The following is a 20,949-nucleotide window of genomic DNA, read 5'->3' on the forward strand; positions in this document are numbered from 1 at the left end:
GTTGCGTTTCGTTCGATTTTTGATTCGGTTTCTTGGCTTTTGTTTATGCAACAATAAATTATACATTTAATTTCGTTTCATTAGAAATGCTACAAAAATATCAATGCCCCGATTACGGGGGTGGTATGATTCTATATATACATATATATGAATAAGTATATATAGTACATATATAAAATATAAGTATACATCATATACATATCGAGAGCAAATTCAATATATGGTACATATAGTTGGAACTGGAAATACTATTACTTGACCACATGCACATATAGTATTCTGACATAAATTTGATATATGGCAATGTACACATGTATCGACTAATAACAGATCTTAAATATATATATTCAAATATATAGTATAGACTGCTCGTTGTAGAAGTCGCCTGTTCGATATAACGGAATTACTGGTTTCTCTTTTTTCTTGATTTGTAACTCATTTAAATATTTATTTTTGACCTTTTTTGTTTTAATTTTTTGTGTGCTTTCAATTGTGCAATAATTAACATTCTAATTGTTATTCGCTGGTATAACAAGTATGTATATTAATGTATTTTTAAACTGTCTGCTGTGCGTACTTAAACAGGTTTTATTAGAATAAGAATTACTGAGCTCCTCAGAATAAGTCAGAATATATATATATATCATCTTATAATGAATTGCATTATATTTATTTTTGAAATTTCTTAAATATCTCGGTAGCATTCGGAAACTTTTTTTTAATTGTATGCTGACATTGAGAATCAATGATACCATATATTATTTTAATGAATCTTTCAGCATTTTAATACAAAAATTTCAATTTTTTAGTTAAATTTAACAGAATATGCATTATCATTGCATGACTTGCTTTAAAGATTAATAATTTCATAAATTGAACAAATAAATTCAATTCATGCTAGCAAGTATAATTATTTTTTTCAAAATTCAAATTCGATTTTGAGAATATACGTAAATGTATTTGAAATGTTTCAGAACAATGTATGAATCGTCGTATTTTGACACGTTCGAAATTTATGCATTCACTTTAATTGAGACGTCACATTGTGTTGCCTAGCCTGGAATTTGCAGTTATAATTTCTTTGTTCATTTGTCTAAATACGTTCAGCGAAAGTGTTAAATACGTAGATAGATATATGGCGGTAATCGTACCTCTGATATTTGCCAAAGCATTATAGTATAGAGAGAATTCGAATTAATTACCCAACAATTAGCGTCATTATTAATGCGAATTTGTTTATCTGATATCGAAGAAACTAGCTGTGCTTCACTTTCGCTTAGTGGAGATTATTAAGAACTAGAATTCAGACAAAAAAATATAATCACAAATGTATAATGGCATAGAAGAGGAAGAACAAGTTATATGTACACATTGCTATATAGATCAAAAGCTTTGATGAGAAACAGATCTAAATTCTATGATTGATTGTGTTGTTCAAGTATCTTCAAGTATGTATGCTTTTTTTTAGGATTTTATTATGCTTTTAAGATATACATTTATTTCGGCACAATTAAGATGAGTCATTAGTGAATCAGATGAATCATTTGACTAAGCGTAAAATTGACTGAATGCCTCATTTAAGCTGTCGTCTGTGATTATCGCATTAAGAAGGAGTTTAAAAAGGCGAAATGAATATAAATAATGAGATACTCACCCGTTTTGAAGTAGGATCAAGTAAATACGCTGCAGGTGTGGGAGAATTATTTGTATATATGTAAATTGATGATTAAATTCTTAGTAAATACGCCGTTTTCCCTTTCCTGTCGTCGCTCAATAAAAACGGCAGTAAGCGGAAAAAGACAAATCGACTAGAACTTTACATATATCGAAATGAATAGACACATGTACGATACGATTTATATATACATATCTGTTTAACACATTGCTGCCTCAAAACTTTTATTTCGTATTCGAAATTCGAATTGAATTAATTGAATTTGCCCTGATTGATTTATGAACTCGACTGGGGGGAATCTGGAAAACTGTGCCAAGAGGCTGATGTCTTTTGCGAAAAAAAAAACAAAAAGGAAGGCAAATGCGCTGCTCAAAACGTCGACTGATCTACGCATGCCATACAAAAATAGTTTTATTTTTATAACTTGTGTGCTGGTTTTGATTTTAGTCTCATATTTTTTTATGGACTTCCCCCACATAAGACACAGCTGTCTTTCCATGCCATGCCCATGTCGATGTCGATGCCGATGTCGATGGTGATGGCGATGCTGATGTCGTGGCATGCGTTACATATTTAGAATTTGGGAAAAGTAAAGAGCTGTGTAGTCAAGGAAGTTGTAAACTACGCGCACTGCCCATTAAATTGTGATTTGTTCTTAGTTTTCTGATTTTAGTTTTTCCTTTTGCCAATTTTCCGTCTACCATTCCGTTCCAAAGGCCGCGAAATGCTGCGAAATTGCGAACATCTTGCGAGGGGGTAAACAAAAAAATGACGACATGCAAAATGAGCAAAACGCAATGCAAAATTGACGAGAACATCACGAGAAAATACACCTATACTTTCTACTATATACCAAGCTTATGTATTTATACTATGTGTGTAGATGTGTGCGATAAATAAATAAAGATGAAAAATTATGAAAAACAGGCGGCAGGCGGCAACCAGCACTGAGTTCTCTCTATGCTATTCGGGTTTTTCTGTTTTTTTTTTTTGCTGCTGTTTCTTTTCTTTTTGTTTTTGGATATTTCAGCGTTTTTAACGGAAAATATTTTTAGCCAAAAGGCTGAGAGTATAAATATTGGAAAACCGAAAGAATTGTGTACGTACATAAATATAGTATGTATGCGAGTACGTGTATAGTATCTATAGACATATGGAACTTGGCAACAGTCTCAAAAATAACGCCCACTTCCGCCAGTTAAAGACGGCGAACACTTCATACCAATCGTTGTATCCTTTTGTTATCGAGAGCACTTGCAGCACCAACTTTCACAACTTTCGGATCATTTCTATATATATATTTTTTTTTAATATTTTTGGAATATTCCTTTTTTGTAGTCAGTTTTTTTGGGGGATAAAAACTTATAGCGCACCGATCCGTACACGCTGACGCGTCGCGACACACTGCACCTACGCTCCAAAATTTTGAAAACTCTAAGACAGCCCAAAAAAAAAAAAGAAAGAAAACAAAAAAAAAATATTGTTGAAAAATTCTATTCGAAAATCGTAGAAAATGAAGAACGAAACGAATGGCAAGAGCGAGAGGGCAACAAGCGGGCGGGAGTGAGAGGCAGAGAGCGGGCCCGGAACTCAAGTGCACGAACGATCCGAACCGAACCAAAACGACGACGACGACGACGTCGACGACGAGCACGGCAATTCAACGTAGTCGTATGTGCGATGCTCACCATCAGCAGCTGGCCTCCCATGGTCCTCCCGCCGTCTGCTGCCGCCCTGCCCGCCACATTGCCCCCTCCTAGACATCATCATCATCTCCCACCCACACACACGTTTCCGCTGCTGCCGCTACTGCTGCTGCTGCTGATGTTGCTGCGTTAGAAAATTGTTTCTAAAAACGGACAAAATAGCTTATTAGGGAGGAGTCGCACTCTGCGCTGCTCTGCTTGTGATTCTGCTGCGATGTTTTGTGCTGTGCCAGATCCGATGGCTGCTGTTGTCGGTGCTGCAGTTCACGTCAAAGTTCAAGCGGTTTGCTTAGGTGTAGGCTGTGTTAGGGAAATTCACTTGGCTTTTGTTTAGACTAAACTGGCACTGGCCACACCCAAGAGCAGACCATGTTTCTGTCAGTTCTCAGCGAAAATAAACAACAACGCTAGCAACTCACACACACACACACACACACAGCAATACAGAAACGAATTGGAAGTCGGAATGTGTTCGCCTGGAATATGAATTTTTATTCTCTAAACATTCCGAATGTTTATGTTTTCGGGACGTAGAATGATGATGCTGCCTGCTGTCCGCTGTTTGCTGCCTGCTGCCTGCTCTTTCGCTACCTCTACCTCGGCTGCAGTCTTCGGCTGCTCAAGTGCTCTGGGCCCCGTTTGGGGCGAATAAGGGGAACAAAAAAAGAAAAGAAGGAAAACTCGGATGCTTAGCCAGCTAATATAGCCTAGCTACATATTTGCTTGCCAGCTTCCATTTAACTTTCTCTCACATTGTAAACATTTCACTTGACGCGTTGCTAAATTTAACATTCTCGCTTCACAAAACATCCAAATAAATTACGGAAATAAACAAATTCAAACAAAAAACAAAGCATATCAACATGAATTCTATACAAAATTTACCTGCGCTTTGAGTTGCGGTTTCTTTTATCGCCCGAAATTCTACGAAAAAATCAAGATCTGCAAAACGATTGAAGAGGAAACTCTTCGCTGAGACGTCTAGCAAATCATAAATAACTTATAGATACTTTTTTATGCTAGTGGAAAAATGAATTATATGTATTAAATTTTTTGTATATGCTATATTTTCAATAAAACTCATAAGTATTGTGTTCCCAAAGTTATGGACCTACTAAAATAGGTATTTAATATATACAGGAACTTTGATAAAATATTTATTTGTATATTTTAAATGTAAATATTATATATTAATATTCAGAATAGTTTAAGAAATAACAGAAGTAGACATTAAAGATGATGCCAGTAAATTGGGTAAATAAAATCATTGAAGCTCTTTTATTTTACCCATAGAGAATGAATTTTTAATCCAGTCATCAAACAGAATTTTGAGATTAGAGCAAATGAAGCCCTATAGCTATAGCTGCTATATTCTCGCTGCTGAGAAGTTTGTTATTACCTATAATTTTCATGATATGTGATGATATTTTAATGTTTTTATCTGAATTGATTTATAATCTGTAAAATTTTTTTTATTATCAATCCATAAAAGTAAACTATAATTTCTGTAGTCTGTCACATTATAAATTTGTGTACTTGTCAAATAAAACACAAAATTCGTTAAAGTTTTTACCACAAACATGGATGAAATTGAATCAGAGGGCAATGTGAGTGCAGCCAGTGCTGAGGGGTCACCGGAGGCTCCCAGGAATATGGAGCGTGTGGTCAAGAGTATTTGCAGACGCCTCAAGGTGACCGCCTACGATGTGGAACGTGTGCTACGGGCCAAGGAGCTGCTCTCGTGGCTGCAGCGACGCAAAGCGTTTATTAATCTGTTTGGGCTGGACGACGATGATGTGGTGCAGGGAAATCCCGAGGATTTTGCGAGATTGACATCGATTCATAGTCTGAAGATCTTGTCGCGCTTCTCTCCGATGTGTTCGGTGAGTGAGGATTTGACGAATGAGGATATAAGCGAGGACATGTGTCAGCTACCATTCGAAGAAGAACGTTGGGGCAATTTCTTTACGGGCTTTCAGATATTGGACTCAACTGGCGTCATGACCATGAACGAGAATCGCAAATGCATTGAACTGACCACCGTACGAAGCCAAGAGGACTTTCATACGTATCTGCGTGAGTAAAAATTACTTTATTTCTCCCTTCAGTTTCCTCGCAACTCATTCATAGTCTCTGGCATCCGCTGTTTTCTGCTGGATTTGTTCATTGGACCACTGCAAGAGAATCAGGATCTGATTGTGCAGCTGCGTGAGGCAGAGATCGCTGTGTCCAAGGAGTACGGCTTCCCGGTGGTGTCCACCATCTTTGCCAAGTTGTCGCCACGATATCAATATACCGGCTATCTGAGTCCTCGGATGACCGCGCCGGTCGAGATGAAAAAGGGCTTCAAAGTGATGCTGACCACGGATCGCAGTTACTCGCGCATGTGCACATCGCAAGTGATCTATGTGAATGCCCGCTTCCTGCTCTTCGATTTAAAGGAGTTCGATATCATACTCCTGGGCGATGATATACAGCTGATGGTGCGATCGGTGCGTCTGGAGCATGTCTATTGTTGTGTCTGTCGACCGGGCATATTGCAATCCTTCATGCCCGTGCTGTTTCCAGCGCGTTGCAGTCGCTTTCGTGTCTCCTACGAGGAGATCGAGGACTTGACCTTCGCTCGTGAGGTGGGCATCAATGTGGTTGTCTCCTACATCTCGGGCAGCGTCGCCTACGTCGATGATATGGAGAAGGTGATGTCGTCGCTGCAGTGTGATGGTCTGCGTCTTTATACGCGCGTTGTGCTCAATGAGATGAAGGGCTGCGATGGTGAGCTCAATTGGATTGCCGAGCGTTACGATGGCTTCATTGTGGAGCTGGCCAATCCCGAGAACATTCCGGATATTTTACGTTTGTGCCCCAATGCCGAATGCTTTATGCAGCAGGCGTATGCGGCCAAGAAGCCCATTCTGCTGGATGCATGGACAATTAATGAGGAGAATCTGCGAGTGGATCCATCTCATTACTATTATGCCTTCTACTATCCGGACAAATATGTATTCAAATCGGACAACAATGGACATTCCTTTTACTTTAGTTTTCTGCAAAGTGCCATCTTCGATCACATTGCAGTCGCGGCGCTCTCCAAGATGCCGCATTGCGATGCCTCGCACACGGGAGCCGATGGACTTGCTCGGGCAATTGTAGCTGCATCCATGGAGGTGCAAGCCAAGGTCATTGTCGTCTGCGGTGTCACCACACGCATGGTTCAGAAGATCTCGCATTTTCGGCCACAAGCTTCGATTTTGTTTGTCAGCCACATGCGCTCGGCGGAAGATTATGTGTCTCTGTATCATAACGTGACAATGCTTTCGTTTCGCACCAAATCCTTTCGGGATCATCGTCGGAACATATTCCGCAAAGCTGTGTTTGGTTTGGCCTATTTGGCCTCACGACAGATTGCCAAACATGGAGAGCACATCGTATTGGTTTACAATTCTGACACGGGCACAACGTTTCCAGAGAAGTATTTGATTTACAAGTTTGACAAATTGCATTTCGTGGAACATTTGTCCGCTTCCCTTTTTCCGACGGCTCAAAACTTTTTGATTAAACCAGGTGAACTTAAAGTTAAACAGTTAAATCACGAAACTCAGTCAAATTTCTCTGGTAAAATGTAATGAATGTGAATTTTGGTTTTTAAAGAAAAGTATGTTAAACGTGTGTAAGAAAATTCGTTAAGACGTTAAGGTCCTAAATTATTTTAATTAAAAGAATAAATTATTCGCTAATTAAAAACAAATTATTTTAATTTTATTCAAAATAGAATACGTATTTAAGTTACATTTTGAATAAAGTTTATATATTGAAAATTAGTAATTTAAAACCGAATTCAAAGTTAAAGTTTACCTGATTCTGACTCCAACATTTTAAAATCCTATTCGTATATTTTCTATCCTTTCCATTTCAACACTTCTTTTTACTGTTGAGTAATTTGAATTACGATTTTCCTTAGTTAGATCTTTTAATATTAATTAAATAAATCAAAAAATGCAATCCACTTTGCGTCGCTTTAAATAGTTTATTTAATGGGAATGTGTTAGTCTTAAATTGTAAGCTATTATGAATTATTATACACAGTAGATCGTTAGATCTTTCACCTTTCAAAAGACTGTACAGTTAAGTGTTTAAGCCTAAGCTATGGGAACAGTTGCACATGGATTCGCCTATATACAGTCTCAATATAACGATTACATAAATATATATTTTCATTTAAGATGCATAAATTAGCCACTATACTCGTAGATTGATCGTTGCATAAAAAGCCATAACAATAATAACAAAAAAATAATAATAACTGCACACACACAAACGCGCATTAAGTTTGAGTCTGAGTTCGAGTTCCAGTTCCAGTTCGAGTTCAAGGTGTCCTTTGGAGTGCCCTCATTGTGACATGCTCGTAGGCAGCCTTCAGCGTGGTGTAGCAATAGCCGGCCATGCCATTCATTTCGGCCTGGAAATTGGGGCCACCCGTCAGGTCATCGAGAAGCGCCAGCTCTGCCCCTAAATGCGGCACTGCCGCACGCAGCATGCACAGCATCGATAGCGGTATCATATTGTCGGCATTCAGTTGGGATCCCTTTACTGCTGCAATTAATAAATGAGTAAATTAATTGAAGTCATGAATGAACAAGTCTTATTCGATTTACTTACCGGCCATGGCGTGCTCATAAGCTTCAGTTAGCAGCTCCATGCTGCGCTGTATCACAGTCAACATATCCTGGGGACTAAACTTCTCCTGCAGCTGCTTGAGTGTCTGCACTGCGGCATCGAATTGCGTGGCCAGCATCACAGCATTAAGACAACTGCACAACATAAGAAAGCAAAAGTGAAGATCATTAATAAATTCGACTGAATGGGACAATGGAAACAGGTAAAACAGGTAAAAAATACATTCACATTGTCTAGAGCGCGTCATCAAGCGAAGCTCACAAATTATTGTTATCCCTCTGCTGAATGAAGTGTTACTACAATTATTTATATCCACAGCGAGGCGAGTTCAATGACTTAAAAAAGCTACAAACAATAAAAGTGTTTGCTCATTTCATTACTCCACAAACTTCCCTCGTTATGCTTAATTTTTGGCGCATGCAGCTTTAATGGCTTTTAAGAGGAATTCTACGACTGCGAAAATAATAAATTACGATCGCGAACAACACAAATCCCAAATTTAGAGAATCGCAATCGTAAAGATTGTGATAATTCTGTGTTCTGTGTACATACCTGTCATGGCCCAGCAACTGAACCAGCTCGTCATCGCTCAGCTTCTCGGCATGATTCAAGTTTTGTCTGTAGATCTCATCCTTGCGATTATACTTGTTGGCATAGAGCACAAAGAGTGTGGAATAAATGCCCTCGGACAGCACAAGTGGATAAAGCAGCGTTATGTGTGAGATCACCTCCCTGGTGCCCTCCAGATGACAATAATCCTCGGGCAAGGCAGGAAACATTTTGCGCACAAAACGATAGATACGTCGCGAGATCGATTCCCATTCCCGCATCGCCTGTTTGGCCAGAATGGGCGTGGGTTTCACCTTCCAATAGCCATACGAGTAATGAAAGCAGTTGGCAATGCGCTCGTTCAGCGCATACAACGGATGATGGCGATCCTTGAAGGCCTGCTCCAGGTACAAACGTATGCAGCTAACATCATGCTCCGTGAGCTGCGAAGCCATGCCAAAACTGGGCACTTGCTCCAGCATTGCACTCGTCGTCGAGGTTGTCGATGTGATCGAGCAGTTGCTGTTCTTCCTCAGCTTTGATATGTTGTTATTGTTGTTATTATTATTGTGGTTTGTATGGTTGTGTGTCATACTGCTGAAGCTGCTGCTCAGATTGCCTGCGCCAGTATCGCCATTGTAGCTGCGATTCAACAGACTCTCGTCCAGTCCAAAGCTAACCAAGCTGCGCGTGTCCATTGTCGAGTTGTGGCCAATCGAGAGCAAACTATCTGAACGCTGCAGCTGATCCAGTTTGTGGCACAGCGTCTCCTGCGAGTGAATGCGACGCGGTGTCGAATTGAGCATACTCAGCGTGGATTGGTGTTGTTGCTTGCCACTCAAAGAGGTCTGCGATGGCGGCGTGCTGCTCGAGGCAGGCAATAATGGCGACGACGACTTTTGTGGCAGCGGCAAACTCAGCAGTATGTTGCTGAAATAGTTGCCTGGCTTGGCCGCTTCACGTGCCCGCTGCTTGTTCATGTAGATGGCAATGCAGCTCCAGATCTGCGCAGTGCTCAGCGTTGTCTTTGACGACTTCCTCAACGTGCCCATGGAAAGATTAAGCAAGGGACTGCTGTTGCTGCTGATCATGCTGCAATTGGCCACATCCGACTCAAAGTTATGAAACAATGCGCGCCACTTGCGATTGTGATCCACCAGCATGCGACCAAGTGAGCTGCAAGGAAACAGTAAATATTATTATCTTGTTTAAAATAAAATCGCTTCCTTACTCACCTGGGATACTTGGGAAAGCGTCGATTAAGCGCCAGCTCACCAGTTTGTATGCGCACTGTTTCCCAGCTGCCGCTGAGATGGCCAAACATCTTGTTGCCAATCAGCTCATAGTTGTCATCGTCCTCCTCACTAGCACCCAGAGTAGTGCCTGCATCTCCACTTGGCATATAATACTCGCCACGCCCATTCGGTCCCTGCAGCGTCAGCTCACCCTCGTAGTAATAATCGTTCTCAAAGACCGCCACACCGTTGCCAGTGAGATCATCGCTGGCAAAGTTGCCCTCGAAGTAGTCACCACGGTTCGTGATGCAGCTGCCGATGCCACAACGTTTGTTGTCCGCAAACATGCCCATGTACTTGTCGCCACTCAGCAGATCCTCCATGACGCCATAGCCACTACGTGTGTTCGCCATATACTCGCCCACATAGATGTAGCGATTGTTGCGCATCATGCCATGGCCATGGAAGAGTCCCTCACAAAAGTTGCCCTCATACACCTCCGTGTCATTGCCACTGCCATTGATCTCGTAGACGCCGTAGCCATGAAAACGTCCGCCCTTAAAGTTGCCAACATAGACTCCAGTGGAGGGAATGACCATCTTGCCGTAACCTATGGAAAAGGAGTTTATTAAATGAGTTGAAAAGAAACAGTGAATTGAATGTACTCGATTGTCCAACGGGGAATTCTAAACTATTGCTACTGCTACATCGCATCGAAATTCTCAGAAATCATTCATTATACGGGTATTATCAAATGCACCAAATTAAGCGAGTTATTGGATTTATACCGTTGTTAAAGAAACAAATCTATTAAACTACAGAACCATTGGAACTAATTTTATTGAGTCCAGCGCTAAAAATTATTAGGAATTGGCTATAAATGCATACAGACAGACAGAAAGACGGATAAGTCTGTATCTTATAGTAAGGACACAAAAGATAGACGTAATACTGAGTAATACATAGCTATAGCACTATTGTCACAAATCTAGCTATAAATACAGACGGAAAGACAGACCGATAAAGAGGCAGTTAATTTCATTACTCTAAGGTCTTAGAACTGCCTTCTTCTAGTTGTTCTGTACATTCCCGACAGTCACTAAGGTACAATTCCCTTCTATCCCTCATGTAACAAATATACTGACTTTAAATGGCTACTCACCTTCGATGACGCCGTGATGCACTTCCCCGCAGTAGACACTACCATCGGGATACTCCAGATAGCAGTTGCCATGCAGCACGCCCTTGCGCCACGTGCCACACGCCTTGACCCTCGCATACTTGGGATGCTCTCGACTGTACTCATAGGCCGCGGAGCGCACGCTGGGCACCGGGCTGCCCAAGGGTCGCCCCAAAGCAGCCACAATGCTCGACTGCAGCTGATCCAGCCAAACCTTGCGCGATTCCGATTTGCGGGTGAGCAGCACAAAGCTCTTCTCCGGCGTGGTTAATCTCAGCCCCAGCTCGCCCTCGGACCATACCCAGAGCGCATTCAGTGGATATGTGTGCAGATGACGGCTGCCCAGCTGGCATAGGAAGTCAGAGAAGAGTATAAAGCTATTGCTGGACATGCTAATTCCGGTGATGTCCAGCTTGAGCGGCACCAGCGCCGATGTTAATATGACACGACGTTTCCGTTCGCGCAGATGCGCAATTCGTGGCGTGCACTCTTTACTGCTCCAGAATTCTTTGGTATTCACAGCCAACTCTTGGCTAATGCAACTGAGACGCGCAAACTCCGACCACGCCAGGCGGTGCTCCTCGTACTCCGGCTGCGTCTTCACTAGCAGCTCCATGAACTGTATGAACTGCTGATAGACACCAAATGGCTGCTGGAACAGCCGTGTCAGATAGCTCTCCTCGGCCAGTTCGGCAAGCGGGTTGTGATTGCTCAACGGCGGAGCTGCTATGGTGGCCACCGCCTCCCCAAATCCATTCACCGACAGCACATCGCAGTAGGCACGCGTGTAGCCCTCAAAGAGTTCGATGTACTCGCGATGATAGCAGATGAACAGCAGATCTGCCGGCTGCACGTAGTCCGCCCGATAGAAGCCCTCCAGCGAGTGCAGTGTCGCCGTCACCAGACACACAATACGCTCCCATTGCAACAAGAGCGGCGCCAGAGCTGGCAGCTCCCAGATGAGCAATGTTTGCACCGCCTGACGTTGCTTGAGCAGCAGCTGTAGCTGCGATTCCAGGTGACTGAGAAAGTAGTGATATTGTCGCTGGAATTGCCGGCAATTCTGCAACGTATAGCCGCCGGCGCAGTGCAGTAAACGCATCTGACGTGGCCATGCGGCGCCCAGCTGCAGATGCAGCAGCGTCTGCTCATATGTGCTGGACTGGGATTGAGCATGTGGCAAGGTTTGTAGTATTTGTCCCGCTGCATTCAGCAGCAGCGTGCGATAGTCACCGCAGGTGGCCTCCAGCGCCGTCTGTTGCTCCGATGTCAGTTGCTCCGCTAGACAGATTTCCATAGGCGAACTTAGATCCTCGCCTAGCTGCTCGCGATTGTTGAGGCCCCAGTGATAAAGCCGTCCGTCCAAAGTGCGTGCCACGCTGTGCTGCCTGCCCGCCGCAATGCTGCAGACGCCCATGCCGTCTAGCTTCTCCAAGCGCGCCACATGCGCACGTCGTATGTGATCCCCGGTGCCGAGCAGACCGCCATTAACGGCGCCAAACGTAAAGAGCTGCGTGTGCAGCAAGGAGTAACCCTGTTGCAGTAGATGCCGCGTATTCGCCGCGAAGCTGTGCTCCGAGCTGCCGCTGTGTAGTGACTTGAGGGATCCCGCCTGCGATTCGTCGGGTAACTGTTCCTGCTGCAGCTGGAGTACATCATCTGCGAGCTGATGCGGTGCTAGCAGCATTACAAAATGCTCATCACCGGCGGCCAAGTCGAGCAGTTGTTTACCCTCCTCGCATAGACGCATGTGCCGCGGCTGCTCCGCATTGAAGACCTCGCCACAGCTGCCCAGCACATAGGTGGCGCCGCTGACGCTAACAAATACCACGCCCTGTGCAGAGCAACAGACACGACGCATAGACACGCCCTCGTCGTGCAGCTCGAGCGGATCAAAGCTCAGTGTTTGCCAGGCATTGGGTCGATAACTGTTGCCCGTAATGAGCTGACGTTCCACACTGCCATTGGCAAGCACCACAAATAGTTGACGATTCCCACGACAGAAATCTACGTCGACCACGTCCGTGCGCAGCAGACACAGTTCTAGCAACTTGTTGTTAGGCAGCAGCTGAGCGGAGTACAACGATTGATCGGCGGTCAGCAGTAACAGCCAATTAGTTGAAGCTCCTCCCGCCTCCGTCTCCCGCCCCTCATCGACGCCTATGGAGCAAAGACGCAATGCGGGCGATCGTGTCAAGGGCGGTACCCCCTTCCACTGCAGCTGCAACGCCTGGCCATCGTAGTAGACGACAAATGCTTCACCAGACTGGGAACTGGACATTGTATTTTGTTGTTGTTGTTGCCGTTGTTGTTATTTTCGTGGGTGACTCCTTCCAGTTTTGTAACACGCAATTGCAAACTGCACTCTTCTTATTTACTTATTTACACACACAAACACACATACTGCTCGCATCGCGTCCAATTGCTCAGCTCAGCATTCTTCACGTTGTCTTATAAATGTGTAAATTGCAATTGCTGCAAATAAATTTGCAACGGGAACGCGTTTCCAAATACAATACCAATTAGATTCTTACAAGTTTTTATTTTTGTGATGGTTTTGCGAGCAAGTGTGACCGCGGCACCAAAATATAAATGCAATGCCAACCACAAAAAGCACTAAAACCTACACTAGCCAACATAGCTGAAGTTAGATTATTAAATATTTAAATATTACGTGGATTATTTATTTATTTACTGTTTACATATATTTAAAATTAGGCTGTTATGTGTTGACAATTGTTTTTTATTTTCTTAATGGAATACTTTGCTTTTATAAATTCGAATTGGTATTGTTTAAATTGGACCCAGTTCACTTGACCATCCTGCATCGCTGGTATATTTCCATATGTCGTATAATAAGCCAGAGCTGGTCACATTGGTTTCTTGTTAACAGCTGCGCTGCTGGCAAAAATTGTTGTTCAATTGTTGTGTTTTTTGTTTACCACGCCAAAAATGTAGCTTATTCGCTCTGCAGTGCGTATAAAACAAACAAATTACATAAACTACTGCTATATTTAGCAACTAACAAGGACACAAGACGCCAGCAAGTTTGTAAATGAGCTAGTTTGCTTTTCCCAGATTGCTAAACTTCTAACTTCAATTGTAGATTCACGATGGACTCCGACAGCAGTTGTGGTGCCGCAGCCTTGGCCGATGATTCGGGGCTGTTCAGCTGTAGCAGCGAAACGGAGACAGAGGAGGCAACAAACCATTCCAACAAGGAGCAGCAGCAGGATCACAAGGATTCGCTATTTCTGGTGACGCAGGAACTGCGCAAGTCGCGTAATGAAGTAGAACGTCTGAATAAATCAGAACAATGGTACAAACATGAGCTGCAGACGCAAAAACATAATCGCCTGGCTACGCTGGAGCGTCTTTATGCACAGGAGCGTAAATACATGTTGGAAAATCAGAGATTGCAGCAGGAATCACAACAGCTGCAAGCGAAATGCGCCACGCTGCAAAGCTCTGCCCAGACGGCAGCTGCTGCAGCAACACAGCCTCTTCCGTTGGAAGCAGACCAATCAAGCAGCATTGCAGATGCGTTTGAGGCAGAACAGCAGCAGGCGCGACTCATGGATCAGCGACAATTGATTGAAGTGCTGCGCAAGCAGAAGAAAGCACTCTTGGAGGACATACAGCGTTTAAGTCTGGATAGCAACGACAAGCTGCTGCAATTGCAACACCAATTGGCCGGCGTGGAGCTCGAAAACAAACACATGACTCGCCAGTGCAAGCAGCTGTTGGATGAGCAACGAGAATTAGCGCACAAACTGGAATTGAAAGCGTCTACGTTGCACACTGTGGCAGCGGAGCGAGATCAACTGCGTCAAGTGATCGCGGAACTAACCGAGACGCTGCAAACCCAGGAGCAGCTACTGGCGTTGAAAGAGCGAGAGTTTGTGGAACTGAAGCAACACTATCAGCAAAAATTAAGCAGTGAGTGTAGCATAGATGCCATGCACAGCTATAGCTTGGCATTCCATAGCGAGATCAATGCCAGGACTAGCGAAATAGCTGCTCTGAAACACGCACTGCACGATCTTCAAACGGAATTGCAAGTGATGTCACAACTGCAAGCGCAGAACGAGCAACAACAGCGGCAACTGGAGGAGCTCAACTTCCAGCTCGAGGCACAGCAACTGGAGCAGGCGTTAAAAGACGCTCGCCTCGAGGATTTGTCAGCTGAGAAGACAGTGCTCGCTGATGAGTTGCAGGCAACACAACAAACGGTGCATAATTTGGAGCAACAACTGGTTGAGCTACACAAACAATATGCAGAGACGTGCACAAAATGCGAGCACACCAAAGCGCAATTGGAGACGCAGCAAAGTCAGAATGTGCAGCAACAGCAGCAACTGTTGCAGCTACGAGAGCAACTGGCTCACTATGTGCAACAGTGCAGTAAACTAAGCAAAGCGGTGCTGCAAATGGAGAACAAATTAGAGCAACAACAGCAGCGAAAAGCAGCACAAGATCAGGGCACTCAAACACCAGCTGTTGTCAAGGATAACTCTGAGCTGGAGGAACGCATTGCGATGCTCGAGGAACAGCTGGAGGCAGTGAAGAAACAAAAGCAACAAACAGTTGCTTTGTTGCAGCAATTGCTGCAGCAACAGGATGCAAAAATACGTAACACCAATGAAATGGAGGCGGACTGGAGGCAGCTGCTGGAAGCCTTGCAAGCCACACAACAAATGGAACAACAAGTGCAGCTGCAACTGCAACAAAAATCCGAGGAACTGCATCAATTAAATGAGCTGTTTGCCCAGCAAAACGAGCAACTGCAGAAATTGCAATTGCTGAGTCAGGCGCATGAAACGCAAAGCAACAATGAGCTGCAGCAACTTAAGCAGGCGCAAGCCTCAGATGCAGTTGCTCTCAGTGAACTGCGAGCACAAGTGCAGGCGTTGCTCGAGGAACGTGAGAATGCGCCCAGGCAGCGGCACAAAACACTGGTGCAGGTGCTGGAAGTGGAAACTGGTCGCAAATTGCAGCACGTCAAGAATTGGCCGCAGCTAACTAAAATGCTGCGGCAGGAGTTGAGAGCCGCTAAAGCTGTAGCAGAGCTCCCAGCGCTGAAAATGAAACTGGTCAAAATAAATGGTAAACACGAGCAGGCGCTGGCCAGGATTAAGGTGAGAAATAAGATAGTTATTATCTCCATCGAATTGGCTTACTAATTGAGTGACATTTTTCTAGTTCCTGGAGGAAACATTGGCCGCGGAAAGATCTCGTTTCGAATCATCCGATTCAGGTAAATCAACAGCAAGCAGTGCGCCATTGGAACCAGCGCATGAAGTCGCCAATCTTATTGATGACTATAAAAAGGTAAAGCACACTGAAATACCAATTTCGAATACACTCTAACGAATTCTTTTCGCAGCTCATTCAACAAACAGCCCAGGAGACGGGACGCCCACGCAACAGTTACATACTGGAGCTCATTGAGCGCAGTCAACGTTGCCAGCCAAATTTGTGCCAATTGAGCGAGGATCTAGACGCTTGCCGTGAGGATATGCTGGATCTAAATAAACTGCTCGCCAGTCTGGAGCCGAGCTCAACTCGACCAACGCCCATGCCCTCCTTGATGGAGGAGCTACGCGCGGTTGCCGAGCAGACTTGAGCAGTCATATCCAATTACAATTACAATTAGTCATTTGATTTAATTAGTTTCAATTTATTTTTGTACTTAATTTGTGTTTTCTTGTTTTATGTTATTGTCTTTCTTTTGAAAAGAAACAATCTAGGTTTTTTTTTGTTAATTTTGTCATTGAATTGTGCAATTCTGTGAGTGAATAACCCAAAAGATTAGTCTGACCCACCTATGTAAAACTACTTCCAGGCTAACTAGTCCCGCAACTTATTGCTGCCTTCACACCTATTACTACTATTATTTATTTAAGAATCCACTCAAAACTATGCTAATAACCCAAACTATTTCGAATATATTCATAGAGAAAATATGTCTATTTTTGTAGAACTCTTAAGGTAAACGGAATTCCAATTAAAGAATTATAGTATTTAAAAAACGGATATAAACAAAACGTATAGTGGATATTTACAACTTATGTTATTCTGTTCAGTTTGAAAATTGTCTAATATATTTATTTGATTCGAACAATATATTAAATTGATACAAAATGAAAAATGCATTAAATAAATTACGAAACATAAAGGATTGCAGCAATTTATGTAAGTGTAATGGTATGCTGTTAAATTGCGAATAGGTAAATAGAGATCCACAACAGATGTTTAAGTCAATTCAAATCGATTTCTCACATTTCCATTTGGCGGCGGCATCGTTTTATATGGGATCTGGCATTGTCAACGCCTGAGCTGGATCGGGCCAAGACCGAGACCGAGGCTAAGCCTGGCTGGCATTGACTGTGATATTGGTGATGTTGCTAGTGACTAAGGTAATGTTGCACTGCGGCCACTTGGGTATTGATAAATGCGTTGAAAACTAAGCGACCGCCCAGTAGATTTGCACCCAAGCGATGCCGTTGCTGTTGACGTTGCTGTGGCCCTCGCCCTTGTGCCTTTTGGGGCACACAGGGCACAATCGCTGGCCAAATTCAATTGGCGCAATTTTTCATCGTTTCCCAGTGCCTTTAAGGGGATACCGCGGATCCTTTGCTCTCAACTCTTGTTGCTGTTGGCTCTTGTCTATTGTTGCTGCTGCTGCCTTTGCTGTTGTTGTTGTTGTTGCTGCCCTAGCAATTGTTCTTTTGCTGCGGCTCAAGGTTGTTTATTTTGAAAAATCACCAGCTCCACTGAGTGAGTGAGAGAGCACGAGAGGGGCCGAGGTGAGAGGAAGGTCGGTGGAACATCGTGGCCATGTGGCCGGACTGGGATTTAATTCAATGCCTGGACATTTATAAATTGCATTCAATTTATACACAACACGAAAGCGTGATTTTTACATTTTTACAATCTAGTGAATAATAGATCAGCGTCGTCCACTCGTTACTGCCCTTCTGCCACAGTTGGTTGCGAGTTGATGTTGTTGCCCGCTGTTGCTGTTGTTGTTGTTGTTGTTGTTGTTGCCACACCGCACTCTGCCCCACAACGTTTCGTTCGGTCAGACCACAAATGTCATTATTATCATTTGTTTTAATTATTTTCCACTTTATATGTGCAACGAATCCAATTACAACTTCATTTTCATAAGTATTTCAATGAACTTGTAATGGCATTAAATTTAATTAGTTGCGATTTCCATGCGATTTCGATTTTTAGGGAGTTTAATTTTAATAATAAGTACTTCATATTTTCTTTAGCGATTGTAAATATTTTTTTATTGATGCCATTTAAATTCAAACAGATTGTGATCAATTAATAGTTTATATACTTTTCAGGCTAGTTACGAGAAAGTAAATAAATAAATAAATAAATTAGTTATTTTAAAATTGAAGTTATAATTTTATTATCATTTATATATAAAAATCAATAGATACCGAATTTTTTAATATTATAATTATGTTTATAGTTTATTTCATTATGTTTGCGCTAATATTTTTAAGAGTAGAAAATCAATATATTAATAAAATGTAGATTAATTTTTTTTAATTACAAATATATTAAAAATCTAAAACTAATAGTTTTGCTTTCAATATTTTCAGTAAATAAGAAATTAAAATACATTTATACATTTACAATTTGCTGCATTATTTTCAGACTTATTATTTTTAAGAGCAATAAATAAAATAATACTTAGAAAATGGGTTTTTTTATGATTTGAATTATGTTTAAAATGGTTTATTCATTAATTTATTTGAAGTAAATATATCTTGAATTCCACATTTTTCACATACAATCTATCAAAATATCTTTATGGCCAACAACAGCATATTTAGCATAAACAGGATACGCAAATTTCTGCGTTCTTTGAACCTGACAAAACGTTAACGACAAGTGATTAAGTAGATACACGAATTTGAGTCGTTCTGGTACTTAATATGGACGATAATTTATGAAAAGGTTGCCTACCAGGCAACCCTAACTATTAATCGCTGGGATTTGCATTCGCCCAAAATCCCCATTGAGATGTGTTCGCATAGATATCTACATCGTATAATCGTATACGCCGACAACATTGTTTTTAGCTGCACTTAAATGTTTAGCAACATTTTAAGCGAGGCAAAGGATTGGATTAGTGTGTTGCTGGGATATCAATTGCTTTGCGTGTAGAGTGCTTTTTGCTGTTTGCGATGGTTTTGGCTTTGGGATTGGGAATGGGATTGGGAATGGGATTGGGATTGGAACTGGATGGGGAGAGGTCGCTCATTAAAATGGTTGGCGGTGCTGGGCAAACACTAAAGCCATAAACATTTAATTCTCACCGAAAGCGATTGATGCGGTTCGCAAGTCGATGTCGGAAAGGTCCGAGCGATGCTGCTGCTGCGGCTGTGGCTGCTGCTGCTGCGGCTGCTGAGGTCCCAAATTGCAAATGCAACTTGTTAACCTTGAAACTAAGCAGACAGCATGGACAGATAGTTGGCCACAGTCGGAGGCAGCAGCAGCCCCTCAAGACCCCAGCACAGTATGAGGCATTTAGTCAGACGTCGTCGTCGTTGCAGTTGCAGTTGTTGTTGTTGTTGTTGTTGTTGTGTTCTTGTTCGTCTGCCGATCACTCGTTTGTCTAGCTGCGGCAGTCCTGCAACTCCTGCTGCCTGCTGTTGCTCCCCCTCCTTCGCCTTATTCGAAGTTGTATATTGAATAATGCGTTTATGGGCAGATGAATGACACTTCATACAGGCGGCTGTCTGTTCTCTAGCCTCTCCTCGCCTGAGCTGCATTTTTCATGCGTAAACTTCGGCCCCAGGCGCAGCGGTTGACTGACTGACTGACTGAATGACTGACTATTCGTCATATCTGTGTGTGTGTGTGTTGGAGCCATGTCAGTGCTGTGTTTGAAAGAAATTCGTTTAAATTGTCAATTGTCTGTGTGGATTGTGTGTGCCCCTGGAAACTGGTTTCCCGCTTGCCACTCCTAATGAGGCACATCAACGCAACACACAACATCAACATCAGCAGCAAAAAGGAACAAAAATAATGCGAAAAAAAACAAACTGAAACTGCAAACTAAATAAAATAAACGAATCCAAAGCAAAACCCTTTTAGCATTCAGCTGCGACGGTGGCCACGGTGGTGCTGCTGCTGTTGGTGGTGCTGTGGCTGCTGCTTCTGCTGTTGCTGCTGTGCGTTTGCATTTAGCAAGCAAACTACATTAAACTCAACTTACCCACACACACACTCATACCAACTTTATACGTACATATAAACTGCATCTTTAGTGGCTGATTCTGTGATTCGAATTCTGACGCTGATGCGGCAACTTGTGGCAGGAGTAAGGAGTGTATGTGTGTGTGTGTGTGTGTTGTCGAGTGTTGCAATGTCATTCGTTGCATTTTATGCACTTTTTGCACTTTACGGCCAGAACATCGTGAACCTGGCGCTGGCCATAAATAAACTTGTATCTTTAAGATACAAAATAGTCGTAAAAAATCAGCAAATAATCCCAAACTCCCAACATCAACCCAAGCAATCCCAAAAGGCAATTGAACTTTTGAGCTTTTTAGCTAAGCGCACCCATTAGCCCACAGCCCACTGAAAGAACTGCCAAGTGACTGCTGGAGACGAAGATCAGCGCAGATCAGATCCTGCCAGCCCATCATCTTACTTACTTACATTGGGCTTAAACACACTCTCATATGTAAAAGCTGGAATATTAAATTTTATATTTAGCGCACGTTTTGAGGCTTTTGCATACAATAGCTTGTCTTTACAGTCGCACAGAGGGGAACTGCCAGCCTGAATAGAACACATCTTGAAAAGATGATTTGGACCATGGCAGCCAGACAGACAGACTTGAAGACAGGCCAGAATCAGAGAGACAGAGAGAGAATCGTGATTGAAGCTTTAAAT

At 42.7% G+C, this 20,949-nt stretch overlaps 3 protein-coding genes across 4 annotated transcripts; 2 read left to right on the plus strand and 1 right to left on the minus strand.

Moving 5' to 3' along the window:
- The first annotated feature begins 4,871 nt into the window (after window positions 1-4,871).
- LOC117571023 (pyruvate kinase) lies at window positions 4,872-7,104 on the plus strand. Its single transcript, XM_034252983.2, has 2 exons — window positions 4,872-5,457; window positions 5,512-7,104. The coding sequence occupies exons 1-2, from the start codon at window positions 4,962-4,964 to the stop codon at window positions 7,002-7,004; spliced, it is 1,989 nt and encodes a 662-aa protein (XP_034108874.1). The 5' UTR covers window positions 4,872-4,961; the 3' UTR covers window positions 7,005-7,104.
- A 259-nt stretch (window positions 7,105-7,363) lies between these two features.
- LOC117568506 (alsin homolog) lies at window positions 7,364-13,581 on the minus strand. 2 transcript variants are annotated; one of them, XM_034249203.2, is made up of 5 exons: window positions 11,002-13,581; window positions 9,840-10,449; window positions 8,608-9,780; window positions 8,038-8,189; window positions 7,364-7,968 (listed from the first exon to the last, which is right to left on the minus strand). In XM_034249203.2, the coding sequence occupies exons 1-5, from the start codon at window positions 13,298-13,300 to the stop codon at window positions 7,745-7,747; spliced, it is 4,458 nt and encodes a 1,485-aa protein (XP_034105094.1). In that variant the 5' UTR covers window positions 13,301-13,581; the 3' UTR covers window positions 7,364-7,744. The 2 variants fall into 2 exon arrangements, with proteins under 2 accessions (XP_034105094.1, XP_034105093.1); XM_034249202.2 differs by having other exon boundaries at window positions 7,364-7,971.
- Window positions 13,582-13,878: 297 nt separating this feature from the next.
- LOC117569998 (meiosis-specific nuclear structural protein 1) lies at window positions 13,879-17,141 on the plus strand. Its single transcript, XM_034251385.2, has 4 exons — window positions 13,879-14,066; window positions 14,126-16,157; window positions 16,222-16,350; window positions 16,406-17,141. The coding sequence occupies exons 2-4, from the start codon at window positions 14,133-14,135 to the stop codon at window positions 16,643-16,645; spliced, it is 2,394 nt and encodes a 797-aa protein (XP_034107276.1). The 5' UTR covers window positions 13,879-14,066; window positions 14,126-14,132; the 3' UTR covers window positions 16,646-17,141.
- The last annotated feature ends 3,808 nt before the right edge of the window (window positions 17,142-20,949 follow it).

This window comes from Drosophila albomicans, chromosome 3 (genome assembly GCF_009650485.2).
Source record: "Drosophila albomicans strain 15112-1751.03 chromosome 3, ASM965048v2, whole genome shotgun sequence".
Classification (NCBI taxonomy): Eukaryota; Metazoa; Arthropoda; class Insecta; order Diptera; family Drosophilidae; genus Drosophila; species Drosophila albomicans.

Bases quoted from the DNA above. Each gene is read 5' to 3' on its own strand.
- LOC117571023 (XM_034252983.2), top strand. From the start codon at position 4,962: ATGGATGAAATTGAATCAGAGGGCAATGTGAGTGCAGCCAGTGCTGAG. The intron at 5,458-5,511 runs GTGAGTAAAAAT...ACTCATTCATAG, and splicing joins GGACTTTCATACGTATCTGC to TCTCTGGCATCCGCTGTTTT.
- LOC117568506 (XM_034249202.2), bottom strand. From the start codon at position 13,300: ATGTCCAGTTCCCAGTCTGGTGAAGCATTTGTCGTCTACTACGATGGC. The intron at 10,450-11,001 runs GTGAGTAGCCAT...CCTTTTCCATAG, and splicing joins GCATCACGGCGTCATCGAAG to GTTACGGCAAGATGGTCATT. The intron at 9,781-9,839 runs GTGAGTAAGGAA...GTTTCCTTGCAG, and splicing joins CGCTTTCCCAAGTATCCCAG to CTCACTTGGTCGCATGCTGG.
- LOC117569998 (XM_034251385.2), top strand. From the start codon at position 14,133: ATGGACTCCGACAGCAGTTGTGGTGCCGCAGCCTTGGCCGATGATTCG. The intron at 16,158-16,221 runs GTGAGAAATAAG...ACATTTTTCTAG, and splicing joins AGGCGCTGGCCAGGATTAAG to TTCCTGGAGGAAACATTGGC. The intron at 16,351-16,405 runs GTAAAGCACACT...TTCTTTTCGCAG, and splicing joins TTATTGATGACTATAAAAAG to CTCATTCAACAAACAGCCCA.